At 41.3% G+C, this 14,287-nt stretch overlaps 1 protein-coding gene across 3 annotated transcripts; it reads right to left on the bottom strand.

Annotated features, from left to right (window-relative positions):
• Positions 1-131: 131 nt before the first annotated feature.
• Positions 132-12,355, bottom strand: NEPRO (nucleolus and neural progenitor protein). 3 transcript variants are annotated; one of them, XM_041765333.1, is made up of 9 exons: positions 12,163-12,355; positions 10,060-10,214; positions 8,294-8,373; positions 7,612-7,743; positions 7,130-7,207; positions 6,100-6,461; positions 5,891-5,952; positions 3,230-3,477; positions 694-1,352 (listed from the first exon to the last, which is right to left on the bottom strand). In XM_041765333.1, the coding sequence occupies exons 1-9, from the start codon at positions 12,263-12,265 to the stop codon at positions 890-892; spliced, it is 1,683 nt and encodes a 560-aa protein (XP_041621267.1). In that variant the 5' UTR covers positions 12,266-12,355; the 3' UTR covers positions 694-889. The 3 variants fall into 3 exon arrangements, with proteins under 3 accessions (XP_041621280.1, XP_041621267.1, XP_041621273.1); XM_041765339.1 differs by lacking the exon at positions 12,163-12,355 and adding an exon at positions 11,755-12,119; XM_041765346.1 differs by lacking the exons at positions 8,294-8,373; positions 10,060-10,214; positions 12,163-12,355 and having other exon boundaries at positions 132-1,352; positions 6,100-6,223; positions 7,612-7,716.
• Between the last annotated feature and the right edge of the window lie 1,932 nt (positions 12,356-14,287).

Genomic DNA, 14,287 nt, shown 5'->3' with positions numbered 1-14,287 from the left:
ATGTGTGACCTCACTCCTGGGTCTATTTTGTGTCAGCTAAGTTTTATTTTTTTCATTTGACTTTCTCATCTATTTCTACTTTGTTTTCCTGTTGTATTTCAGGTATAATAACCACATGTCACATTACATCCTTTTTGAAAAAGTTTATTTAGAATCTGTCACTAGCACCCAAATAAATAAACCAAAAACAAAAACAAAACAAAAAAAAGCCAAAAACTTTTGGAGAACTCCGTAAGTTCTCCTGTGAGATGCCCTCCTGTGAGATAAAGTGAACAAATGAAGTAAATTAATGGCATGACCAGTCTCCCTGATAATACAGTTAGTGGCAAAATTTTTAGTCCCTTGTGATGATGGATTCTAATATGTAATCAAGATAGCACAGGCATTGAAGCTACAAACGGTGTTCAGCAGTGGATTTACTTTACCTACAAACGGAGCCAGTAAGACCAAAGTGACCTTTTAAGCACTCCTTGATATTTCCCACCCCACTCAACTCCCCATATACCTGAAGGCACAGAGTAGGTTTTTATAAACCTATTCACTCAGTTCTTAATTCTGTTGTTCCAGGGATCCACCAGCTTTAACCAAGGAATTATATCTGCTTCTCAAAGACAGGATATGGTAGTTTCTTCATCTTAACCCCTGGTACAAAGTTAAAAGTCAAAATTTGACTAATAGTCAAATACTTGTCAGTTAAATGACAGTTACTATAAACGTTTATTGAACGGAAATGAACTGCTGTACAATGTTATACTAAAGCAGCTCCTCTCTGAGTACCTCTTAGCACTTCCAAGTCCTTGCAGATTTTTTTTTAGCAGTTTCATGTAAAATAGCAGAAAACTGGACCAGTTTGTTAAGCACTTAAATGTGAGCACTCATATTTGAGCATCTAAACTCCCATTAAAGCAAAAATATCATCAATGTCATCTGTCTCCTTAATCGTTCCTGATGTATTATGTTTGTCCATTTGCATCACTTTCCATGAATCAGTTTCATTTTCATTGCTTCCTATAAGGTTTTCATGAATTTGTTTCTCTTTAGTTTGTATGACAGGGTCTGAAACTCTGCTACTCAAGAGTTGCTTACTATTAGGGTAGAGATCAGTTCTATGAACTGTACAGTGCGAGAGTCTCCATTTACTGCTATCTTTAGCATTCTGAGTCCCTTGAGGGGACTGCTGAATTTCTTTTGAAAGAGTCAATTGCAACTTTCTCTGCGGTTTCCTCTGTCCCAGTAAAAATCTATTCTGAGATCTTCTTCGTCTCACAAGACGCTCTGAAGTTTTGATTCCTGAGCCACGAAGAAGGCAGTTGCAAATAGATGTTTTTATGCATTCTAATTTCTTTGGCAAACTTTAAAAGACAGCAAGAGAAAGGAAAAATCTGGGATTAAGACATAGAAAAACATTTTCAAAAACTTTTGTCTCTATTTTACCAACTCCCAAAAGAAAAGTACACAATTTATCTACAAGTCCTATGCCTATAAGTGTACAACCCCAGAATCATCACAAAAAATATGAAAATAGGAGCTTCAACCCAAATCTGTGTTTTCAGAGCACAGATTGTTTTAGAGCTTGATTGAGGGTGTAGCCAAGTATGCCCCCATTATGTTCCCAACATAAAGTAGTTCCTACAACTGCCTACCAAGACAGCTGAATGGTGAGATCCTTCCTTACTTCAGTGTCAGAGCTTTTCCCTGATAACTGCTAAAGTTCAGAGTGTAATAGTGGAGCTGGGGAAAGGATGTATCACAAATAGAACAATCTGCCTGGATGCAGTAATGCGTTTCTGGATAAACAACTTCATGTTGTAGCTGAGAATGAACAAGTGGAAAGGAATAAAAGTGGAGGAGGGAGTTTAAGAATGAGAAGACAGAGCTGCTGACATAGACCACCTACACCTGGGGCTACCCTAATTGTGACTCATACGTCGTCTTCAAGTTGGGGAATTCAGAATTCAAATAGCTGATTAGTTTAGGTGTTTTGCTTCTGAATAAGGTATGGTGACAAGGTACATCAGTGCCTTGCTAACTGCCTCACTGTGATAGATTTCAAAAGATTAGCATGGGTCTGTAACTTATACCCTGTCACCCTCCCCTTTTTCCTTTTTAAATAAATATGTAACTTTGAGGAAGCTCTTTATAATGTAATAGTTCAGGAGGATCAGTTTCTAAACACTTTTCTTGTCTTACTGTAAGTGACGATTTTTAAGTGGGGAAGAGGGTAAGCGTACTTCCTAACTGAAATGGAAATAGAAGAAAAACAAAAACGGAAGAACCAGAGGATCTGAATTGAGTTCTAGATCTCCAGCTGTTAACAATATGAGAAAAATCCCCTATGTCCTCAGCTACAAAATGGGAGTAATACTGCCTACTTCACAGAGTTATCATGGACATTAAGTAAATTTAAAATGTACTGTAATATATAACATACTGAAGCAGCAAAACAGGGCAGTACTAAAGAGCAGTATTTTTGTGGGGTAGGGAATAAGGTTTAACCAAATACCACTTTGTTACCATTCTCATTAACTCTTAAAATATATTATCTGTAACTCATCTACCCCTTTTCCATCTCAGGCTGAGTTTTCACCCTAGAATAGATCCTTTTTAGATGCTACAGATCTTTAAATGACTCTAATGTAGAAATAGTTCCAACAATTCATTCATAACTTCAGTGTTATGTTTCAAGTAATACTGGCTCACATCCTTAAGCAGTTCTGCGAATCTAAATCAGGAAAAGGGAGAAATCAATATATGGAGAATTAGGCACCCATGAATGAACACTGCCTGACCCAAAACCCAGAGTCTGGTGTGTGTCTTTATAAGAGGCAGACACTTCTCTCACACCCTCATCCTGCTGCATGAGGTGGGCAGACTGGCTGTCTCCTACTAGAGTGAGAACTAGAGCTAGTGCTCCATGAGGATTAAATCTGTCTTACACAACCTATCCCCAGGCTTAGCATGCCATAAACACTCCTAAGGCTTTCTGAATGAACACATGGAATGGTGAAAAATATAAATGAATACATCCAGTTAACCAACTTTCTTCCTCCCAATGATACAGCTGTACCCAACAAAAGCAAACAAAATTGCAGTTTGAATAGATCCTTCTCTTAGCCCCCCTAGGGCTACTGGACATTCCATTTTTTAAAAAGCTGACTTGAATATATACACTTTTGCCCTAAGTAACAACAGAAAAAGTAAAGGAATATAATTTTTAGTATATACCTACCTATAGCCTTGAGCTTCCACATGTTTAAGCCGGTTACTTTTAAGAAGTTTGTTACCCAGAAAGGAGGCCTGAGTCTTGAGTTTTTTGCTCCTGCACCATAAAATAGCTGTTTGGATTTCTTCAGAAAGTTGAATGAAAGTCTCAGCCTCTCGAAATCTTTGCACAAAACTTTTGGCACTGGGAGTTCCTGTTGCTTTCTGAGGAGAATGTTTGGTTGCCTTTAGTTTGGACTGAGAACATTTAGTCTCCTGAAATATGGAAAGGTGAGAAAAGTATATTGGATTTGCTACTGACTTGTAAATATGTAACAACAGATAAAAGTTGACTATAAAAATTAGGAAATGTCTTTTTAAAAGAAGAACTGGGATCCCTGGGTGGCGCAGTGGTTTGGCGCCTGCCTTTGGCCCGGGGCGCGATCCTGGAGACCCGGGATCGAATCCCACGTCGGGCTCCCGGTGCATGGAGCCTGCTTCTCCCTCTGCCTATGTCTCTGCCTCTCTCTCTCTCTGTGTGACTATCATAAATAAATAAAAATTTAAAAAAAATAAAATAAAAGAAGGAGAACTTAAAGCTCACTGTGCTTTCCTTTGTCTTAAAAATCTTAATTTTTTATCCATCACTTCTAACACAAGATTTTTTCCCCTCTGTGCAGCAAAGGTCCTATCTATAACTGAATTCAGACAGAAAATATAAATATTCTAACATATCTATTTAATCTATACATAAGAATGAAACTCTACATGAATAAATATTGGTCAAAGCCCATCTGGTAGGAAAAATAATCTCTGAAGAGCCCTTTTCCTTGATACTAATACACTACCACAAATTTGTTTGTCACTTACTTCTATACCCTGAGTTACTCCTCAATGATGAGTCATAAATGTTACTGAAAACACACTAAGACAGGAATGATGCTGAATGTACGTTAAAAATGCTTAACTGAGCAACACTTCCAATTCAGCCATCGTTTGATGTGGCACCTTTGTCTTTTCAACCCCCTCTGTCAAGTAAAGTTTGAATTGTATCAACTTTTGTTGTTTAAGAAAATATGCCACTTACTAGGTCTGCTTTTATCTTTCATTCAAAACTTGTTCCAAATTTCTGACTCTCAAGAAAAACATAAAAAGTAGAAAATATCGGGCAGCCTAGGTGGCTCAGCGGTTTAGCACCGCCTTCGGCCCAAGGCATGATCCTGAGGACCTGGGATCGAGTCCCACATCGGGCTCCTTGCATAAAGCCTGCTTCTCCCTCTGCCTGTGTCTCTCTCTGCCTCTCTCTCTGTGTCTCTCATGAATAAATAAATAAAATCTTTAAAAAAAAAAAGTAGAAAATATAAAAGTAGAGACCTATCAATATTGTGTGCTGCTGACTTGATAAAAGAAATCTGACCTTAAAAGGAAGCTGAGCCTGTTAGTGCTAATTGCTCAAACTGTGGTAGTGACTAGTCATGAATAGGGGCTGCTGACCAACCAAACTGCTTCACAACCAGCTCACCCAGGAACAGCTGGTTGGGACTACAGAACTTTCAAGGATCAGAGAGCCATAGTTCTAGAGACAGAGTTGAGAAAATGATTTGGGGGACTGATATAATGGTAAAGAACAAAGACTGTGAACCCAAACTGCTTGCATTCAAATCCCAACTCTGCCCCGTATTTGTGGTATGCCTGAGCAAGTTTCTTGTCCTATCCAGGCCTTGATTTTCCCACCTGAAATATGGAAACAATAATAACAGCAACAACCTTACAAGGCTTTTGCAAGGATTGTAGGAACTAATAATACATGCAAAGCATTTCAAGAGTAAATGCAATGTATGTATTAGTATTATTATGACTATCATGATGATGATGGAACTCATATTGGACAGAATATAAATCTAAACTAGACACCTTGTAAACATTCAAGAAAGTACTCTGACTTATCAGAAATGATTAAGAGTTCTTAAATAGAAAAAAAGAAATAATCCATGCAGAAAACCAGGAGAAAACAATCTGAGAGGACAGATGGTAACAGAAGTCAAGTAGTTACCACATGAAAGAGGGTGACAGACACTAAGAGGAATCATGTTAAAGCTTAAACTGGGAAAGAGAAACCTCATGACAAAAAATGAGGATGACAGTAACAATGATGACAGTAGCTAATAACATCTAACATCAGTTAAGAGCTTACCATACTCCAGTCTCTTTGCTGAACACTTTACATGCATTAAAACTACATAACCCTATGAGATGCATACTATATTAGAAAAAAGAGGTGTGGGCAGGTCAAGAAACTTACATAAGGTCACAACTAAAGCCAGGACTAAAACCATTTCTGTCTGACCACAGAGCTAAAACCAAGAGTGAGATGCTTGACTAACAGCCACCCAGGTGCCCCCAAAGCTTATTCTCTTAATATATTCCACACCTATGGAATGGATCCTAGGGACACTTTAAAATTCTAGTGAACTCTGAATAGAATGTTTTTAAAGGCACATTCTATAACCTGATTTTAGACCCCTGGGAGTACTTCTATTCATTCAGAAGCATAGGCTGGGAACTATAATAGCACTAAGCTAAGAGCTGGGGATAAAAACAAAGATTCGATCTCTGCCCTTGGTTAAGTGACATCTACTCTACAAATTAGCAGAACTCATAAGCCATAGTAATTATAAGCCAGACAAACCTGCATAGCTTTGTGTTTCAACTGTTTGCAGAAAACTCTCACGTCAAATTCTGATGACTTTTCTGCAGAGATAGAGAGACCACAGATACAAAAGCTTAGGCATACTATTTCAAATCAATGAATTCTTAAGTATATGATATTTCTTGCCAAATTACTACAAAAGAAATAAAGAGAATTTTAAGAGTATGTGTTATATCAAAGCAAATTACCTTTGATGATTTTCTTATTCTTTATTGGCTGCCCAAGATCCACAGTATTCTGTGTACTGATCCTCATTTCTTTAGCTTTTTTGGAAATTCTGAGCACAGTTTCTTTGTTAGACATCAGTGATTGCTCTTTTGTTAAAAACAGTTTATTTAACAATTTAGTTACTCCTTTAGCTGCAAAAGCTGTAGGCATTTTTTTCTTACAGATTTCAAAATAGGGCTGTCCTAAAAATTCAGCAATATCAGAAGGAAAGGTAAAATCTTTGAAGTAAGGCAGTGGTTGAATCCTAGAGACCTCCTGAAGCAATATGAACAATGGCTCATATAAAGAGATCAGCCTTTTCAAAATACCTTTATAGAGAACCCTGGAGAAAAACATAGGAAGTCATGAATTAGCCAGTAATTATAATTTGCAAATTATGTAATAACTACAACAGATTCAAAGCTGAAAATAAATGTGTATCAGTCTGCCACTATAGATTAAAAAAAAAAAGGCTCCAGCACATATTTGCAGAGTCAGATTAGTCTAGCCCAAACAGGAAAAAAAAAAAAAAAAATGTTACTTAAAACTAAATAAAGTACTAAATGGAAAGATGTCTCAAAGGATATGCATCAACATCTTATGTATGGTTTTAGCTAGGTGGTGAGATTTTAGGCAAATTTCAGGTTCTTCACATCTTCTCTATTCTTTTGGAATGTGTCTAAATAAAGCATGTATTATTATTATAATCAGTAAAAATTAAAGCTGTTCTTATTACAGAAAAGAATAATATGTTAGCTATTGGTAATTCTAATGTCGTTACCTCTAAGAATAAGCAGAATAAACAAGATTGGAAATAGTACTCAAGAAACCCAGGTTAAGACATCAAAGACCTGACCAAACACGTAGGTTCCCAATTCACCCCAAATAAACTCTGATCAAGTGAAGAAATGGAACCCCTGCACCATTAACATCCCATGGGAAAACAAATATGAAAACCTAGGCTGAGTTAGATGAAAAAATTATTTCAGAGGTCTGTACATACATACATACCATAATCTGCTCACCAGCCCAACCATCACAAGGTTTAAAATAATGAATTCTTGCAAACCTAGATGTTTCACAGTCAAGCTGGAGAATCAAGTTAAAGTTGGAAAACAAAACCAAAGTAATTTGGGTTTTATAAATTATATTTATGAAAGAAACAGATTAGAAATAGAATTTTCTTGAAGAAATTCAGCTTTAAACATGTTCTATTTCAGTCATGGAAAATTTAAAAAAAAATAGAGCTCTCATTATTTAGCTTCTACGACTAAGAATTTCTATCAATGCCCTTAGGGTAGTATGTGCTAGATGAAGACTGGTAGTCTCTGGCAATGGCTCTATCAGGCAATTCCTAGGAAAAGGAGGCCAAGAAGCAAAATTTTAATAGGTTATAACTTCCACAAACCTCCTAGCTTTCAAACAGAAATACTATTAAGTATATCCAAACAATTCCAATTCAGAAGAAAGCATTTTAGTTAATTTAAGGATACAGAAATGTCTTGCAGCAACAGTCCAAGCAGCGAAGTAACAACTTGCAGGCTCCCAAAATCTTCATGAGCACCAATTCGACCACTGGTTGGCTGGGAATAACACATGCTTTGGTAGTTACTGGCTGGTTTTTGCTTCACAAAAATGGAAAAGAATGTTACTTTCATTCTTAAAGTTCATTAATTGTAAAGTACAGTTTTCAAGTGCAGATGAGCTAGAAGCTCAATTTGAAGTAGTTATGTTCAATAATGACTGGTAGATTATGTAATAATGTTTCAATATAATCTACCCTACCAGTGTCATGCCAGTCCCTCCCACTGAGGAGAGAATATCACAAAAACCATGTGTCCCTTATTTTTTCTTTTAAAGATGTAATTATTTATTCATTAGAGACACAGAAAGGCAGAGACACAGGCAGAGGGAAAAGCAGGCTCCTCGCAGGAAGCCTGATGTGGGACTCAATCCCGGATCGAGGATCATGCCTTGAGCTAAAGGCAGTCGCTCAACCCCGGAGCCACAAAGGTGTCCCCTAGGTGACCCTTATTAAAACAAAATTTGTAAAGCTCCCCTGTTGGGTTATATCCCAGCACCAGGCAAAGAAAAGTCCCCAAAGGGTGATCATATTGAAGACCATGAGTTCCCAACCCACCACAAAGCCCATCAGAAAGCAACTGGACCACTTACTTGGAAGAAAACAACTCAGACAGATGTTGAATTGAACCCTCCAATTCCATGTTTTTCAAACGTTTTAAACATTGTTCAACCTGAAAGGGGAAGAGCAGCTCAAATTCATATAATACTGACATGGCCATTGATGTGACCAGGAAAGCAAAGAAATGCAAAAGTTAAAAGTATGGAAATATACTGAATACCAGAGAATAACTTTATTTTAGGGTAATCCACCCCAAAAGCAATTGCTCCTGCTTAAAAATTTGAAATTAACCCAGCCAAACATATGTCTCAAGTCAAGTTAGAACTAAGAATTTACTATATGCCAGGATGTGATTGATGCTATAAAGTGCATCAAAGTAAATATGAGATTATTCTCAAACTATTAAAACAAGATAGTAAATTAATTAACTACTAAATTTCAACAGTTTGGAAATGGCCACAGAAATGAGGCAAGTGACGGATTTTACAAATCACTTTACAAATGTATACTGAACATCTACTATTTCTCTTGTTATAAGAGCTAAAGAAAACTGAAAAGGCCAGATCATGGAAGATCTTATAAGTCAAGCTAAAAGGTTTCATCTTTATTCAGGAGAACCATTAGAAAACAATCAAAGCTATTTTTTAGGATGATTAACCTGGCTTTGCATATGGAATATGCCAGAGTATAGTAAAGACTGGAGTTGAGGAAAGATCAATTAGGATAGCAAGGCAACTGAAAGTTGACAAGGTCTGAAAAAAGAAGATGCAGCCAGAACTCAAAGATGGGTCTAGATGCAGAGGAAGTTTTGACTGATCAGTTGACTGAATGGGAGAGCCAAATAAAAGGAAGAAGCAGAGAAAACACCAATTTTTTCTGATTGAATAATTATTTACAGCTTGGAAGCCAGAAGGAAAAAATAGGTTCAATCTGTATGTTCAATATGAAATACATTCAAGTGTGGTTTTATAAGACTCGTGCAGAGATGAAAAGCTGCCCCAGAGAAGAAAACTTAAGAGAAAGACCATGCTCCCAGATCTTTCTTTGATGAAGAAATCTCCATTCTTTTGCTTTAGGTAATAGGAGTGGAAAATTAACCAGAGAGCACAAATCTGTGAGGTTAGAGAACATGTCTGTCTTTTTCACCCCTGTATACTGAGCACCAAGCACAGTGCCTGGCACATAGAAAGTTATAAAAAAAATACCTGCAGAATGAATAAGGTGAATGAATGAATGAGCTTATAAGGAACCCAGCTTAGACTTGACTATACGATGTAGTCCCTAACAGAGGGCCCATTTTGTCTTAAACTCTAAAAATTATAGGAAACCACTTTCCATAACTTGTTATACAACCATTCAGTCTAATATATTACTGATTAGATTATGTGCCCCACAGCACACAACTTGTGTTGTTTTTATGATTTCAGAATTTTTATTGTGTTCAGAAAATTCTCTTAATCCAACACTTTGTCTTGCTCAAATCACTGTATCTGTGAACTAGGCAAAAGCACTGTAATTTATTACAGATTACATATAATGAAGAAGAAAACTTTTCATGAAAATTACCCACTAGAAACAAGACTGAGAAAGAATTAAACATGGTTCCTTTCTGAATAAATTGGTTTTTGAAATGCTTTCAGGGGAAACAATAATCAAAGTCCACAGGCAGTTGTGGACTAAGGATCTATTGAATCACAAGTAATTGAGTTTCCCTAAATAACAAAGTATTAGGTGGCAGTGTGATCTCATTTTCATCAAGTAAACATGTTGAGTCTTTAACACAAGGCTGCCTCCTTACCTGTTTGAGGGCTAAATGGGGCTTGTGGCGCCCCATTCTGTTGTGATTGCTGTAAAGGACTGCGCATAGCACATCTGTTTCTGCATCTAAGGTTTGGCTCTTCAGTGACAGTGTAACAAGACCGCATTCTCTAATTACAGCTGCAACACAGAGGTCTAAACCAGAGATATTAATAAGACTTAGTAAGTATCTCTACATTAAGTTTATTATGTAAAAATACTCTGAAGGAACATCTTTCCTTATTAAGTGGATTAAAAACAAACAACTATGAGAACATAATGAACAGTTCTAAGTGAGAAGATAGAAAATGGTGGCCGATGAGATAGAGTCCAGAAATCACGGAGAGCATCTGTTAGTGTCTTTGTATCCTATGTTATTATGATTTTTATTAATCTTTCATATGAATACTTTACAATCATTTGGTGTATACTTACACCTAAGTACCTTGACAGTGGGGTATGTGTTATAAACTTCTCTAAATCCCCTATTTTAGGGGCAGCCCGGGTGGCTCAGTAGTTTAGCGCAGCCCTCAGCCCAGGGCGTGATCCTGGAGACCCAGGACTGAGTCCCGCGTGGGGCTCCCTGCAGGAAGCCTGCTTCTCCCTCTGCCTGTGTCTCTTCCTCTCTCTGTGTGTCTCATGAATAAACAAATAAAATCTTTAAAAAAAAATAAAAATCCCCTAGCAAGACAGAATGGATAAACTCCTTAAAAGCAAAGTTGCTGTATGCGGGTACTACTTTCAGGTAAGGATATACTCAGAAAAGAGAAACCACTGTGGCAACTGCAAGTTACACTGGTGAAGGCCTGACTGAACACGGGGTGCTCAGCAGGAGGAGGGAACTGCTTCCTAGTCTCAAAAGCTGTGAAGCAGAAGCTGGAGTTAATGTCTCCATGGCAGTAAGGGTAGCGCCAGCCTCCCAGATGGATGTAATACAAAGACGGCTTCCTGTAGAACACGGAGAACTTCATCTTGCCCAACTCTAAGAAGCCAGAATGGACCGCTCTGAGGAGCTGCTGAATTTCCAGGCCTCACAGAAATCCTGTTAAAGAATTTTTGAATAGAGGAAGAGGCAAAATGAATCTATACATTGCACAGGTTGGGTGGATGGTGAGATGGGTGTGAGGATTTGATAGGTTGTACTTAATGCTATCCCTTGAGGGTCTATTCACCATACAGGCCCTGTTCCAAACACTTTTTAAGTGACTCTTCCTCCAAACAGCCCTATGAGGCAGGTACTATTTTTACCTGCACTTGAAAATGAGCCGAGGCACGAGAGGGTTACATGACACCCCCGGCCTGCCCGCGCCCGCAGAGCGAAGTGCCAGGATTCAAATCCAATTTGGCCCCTGAGCCAGGCTCCCAATACTGGGCCCTTCTGCCTAAAAACAGGGACCATGGCTAAAACACAGGTTTAGGAGCACGCTCCCCTCATAACATCATTAGATGCTAACAGCCAGGGAGAGGTAGGGAGGACTTACCCCGATTGATTGATTGATTTTTTAAGATTTTATTTATTTATTCATGAGAGACAGAGAGAGAGAGGCAGAGACACAGAGGGAGAAGCAGGCTCCAGCGGGGAGCCCGACGCGGGACTCGATCCCGGATCCCCAGGGTGGTCGCCCCCCGGGCTGCAGGCGGCGCTCAGCCGCTGAGCCCCCCGGGCTGCCCCGAACCCCGTTTCACAGCTAAGGACCTGGGGGCCCGAAAGATCGCAGGGTAAAGGCGGCGGCCCCGGCGCCCTCGCGGGAGCTCAGCGCAGCCTGCAGGGCGAACGGGGCGGCTGGCGGCCCGCGGCACAGGGCTTCCGGGCAGCGCTCCTGCCCAAGGCGAGCTGCACCCCCTCTCCGCCCCCTGCGCGCGGGGCTGGCTCCGGCCGGGCCGTGCGGGCGGCGTCGTGGGTTTAGTGAGCGACTCCAGAGCGAGCCACGGGCCCCGCGGGGCTCCCGGCGGCCGCTGATGCCGGCGGCCCTCTGCCGGGTCCTGCCCCGCGCCCCTTCCCAGAGTCCCGCGGGCCCAGGAAGCCCCGCCCCCCGCGCACGTGCGCCGGGCCCGCCGGACGCCGCCTCCGGAAGCGTGTGCCGGTCGCGGGCCCCTCACTCACTCAGGGCGGCGTCGGGGTCCCGGACGGCGAGCACGCTGCTGCTCCCCGCCCTCGGGATTCTCACGCGGTTCCACGGCTCCGGGCCCGCCAGCACCGCGGCCATCTTGGGAGGCCCGGGAGGGGCTTGGAAGGGCGGAGCTGGGCGAGACCTAACGGAGCGACCGGGGGAGGAGAGAAGGGAGGAAATCGGGGGGAGAAAGAAGGCGGAGGGCGGGCCCCGGGGCGGGGCCGGGCGGGCGTGGGGGCGGGGCCCGGGCGAGGGGCGGGGCCCGGGCGAGGGGCGGGGCCCGGGCGAGGGGCGGGGCCTTCGCGAATCGTGGACCAAATACAGTGGCCTGGAAAGGACGGTCGTCCAGTCCCTGGTCTCCGATACCTGGCCGCGGATCCGAAACCCCCGGGGAGGGGCGGGGGGGGGGGGAGGCTCCGTCCCAGTCCTACTCAGAATCGCCGAAGAGGGTAGGAATCTGCCTTGTGTTGAGGCTTCCCTCCGGGGAAGTTCGGAATTACTTAAAGGCATTTTACAGGTGTAGACCCGGAGGCCGCCCGTACACCCCCATTCCCGCATCAGACATTAGGGGGAGCGGAAGAAACGAAATAAAGAGGCTTACGCAAGGTGTGGTATTTGAAACACAGAAGAGGAGATTTACTTTGTCCAAGCCCGTCCAGGAAGGTTCCCCATCTCTCCGACTGTCGGGCACCCCCATCCTCCATCAGTGTTTACAGCAAGCTGGTGCTGCAAGCTCTGCTGATCTTCACCTCATTAATAACTTCTTGGTAGATTGTCTTCAGCCACACTGACGACACCTTACTTGAGAAAGGTCTATAACGTGTTAGAAAGGCAGCCCATGGGTTCTGGAGACAGACCACCAAGGTTATAATTCTAGGTCTGCCATTTACTACTAATTCTATGACCTCAGGAAATTTACTTAACTCCAACAAACCTTAGTGTCCGAAGGGGTAAAATGAAAATAGTAGCCTCTACCTTAGGGTTGTAAAGTGCTTTAGAACAGTGTCTGGCATACAAACATATTTACTCTTACCAGAATTAATATTGTTCTTATTTCTACTGTTTCATCGGAGTAATCATCTTGTCCTCTTGTAACATTTGCCAAGCTCTTCCTGCATGCCTTTGCAAATACTAATTCCTCCACTTGGATCAACTCTATGAAACACAGTCTTCCTTCCCCTGGTGGTTCTTCCCTGAAATCCCATTCCCCAGTCCATAGCTTGATATAGAGACTTCTTTATATATTACCATCGTGCCTTGAATTGGCCTCTGTGTTAGCTTATTATTGCTGCTGTAATAAATCATGACAAACTTCATTGCTTAAAAGAATTATATTTCTGGAGGTCAGGAGTCCAAAATGGATCCCACTGGACTAAAGTTGGCAGGGCTGGATCCTTCTGGAGGCTCTAGTGGAAAATTCATTAATTTTTTCCAGTTTCTAAAGACCACTTCCATTGCATTCCTGAGTTCATATGTCCATCCTCTATTCTTTTTTTAAGATTTTATTTATTTATGCATGAGAGAGAGGCAGAGGCACAGGCAGAGGGAGAAGCAGGCTCCATGCAGGGAGCCCGACCTGGGACTAGATCCGGGGTCTCCAGGATCACACCCTGGGCCGAAGGCAGGCGCTAAACCCCTGAGCCACCCAGGGATCCCCATCCTCTATTTTCAAAGTCAGTAATGTAGCATCTTTCAAACTCCCTCCACCCTCCTTTTCTCTCTCTCATCCACCTTCCTACTTAGAAGTACCCTGGTGATTGCATTGGACCCACCAAAATAATCCAATATAATCTCATCTCAGAATCTAACTTAATCACATCTGCAAAGTTTGTTTTGCAATGTAAGGTAACAGTCACAGAGTCCGTGGTTTGGGATGTGGACATCTTTGCGGAGCCATTATTCAGCTACCACGTACTCTCTCATAGAATTTACTTCACTGTTCAGGCTCCCTGTGAGGAAACTGCTTCTCCCTCTGCCTATGTCTCTGCCTCTCTCTTTGTGTGTCTCTCATGAATAAGTAAATAAAATCTTTAAAAAAAAATTTACTTCACCGTATTGTATTAGTGTACTTGTATGTTCTCTCCAACAGCATCTGAGCTTACTGAAGGCAGTACTACC

The sequence above is a fragment of the Vulpes lagopus genome, chromosome 1 (assembly GCF_018345385.1).
Source record: "Vulpes lagopus strain Blue_001 chromosome 1, ASM1834538v1, whole genome shotgun sequence".
In the NCBI taxonomy this organism is placed as follows: domain Eukaryota; kingdom Metazoa; phylum Chordata; class Mammalia; order Carnivora; family Canidae; genus Vulpes; species Vulpes lagopus.
This window is presented reverse-complemented; position numbering and strand designations above follow the sequence as displayed.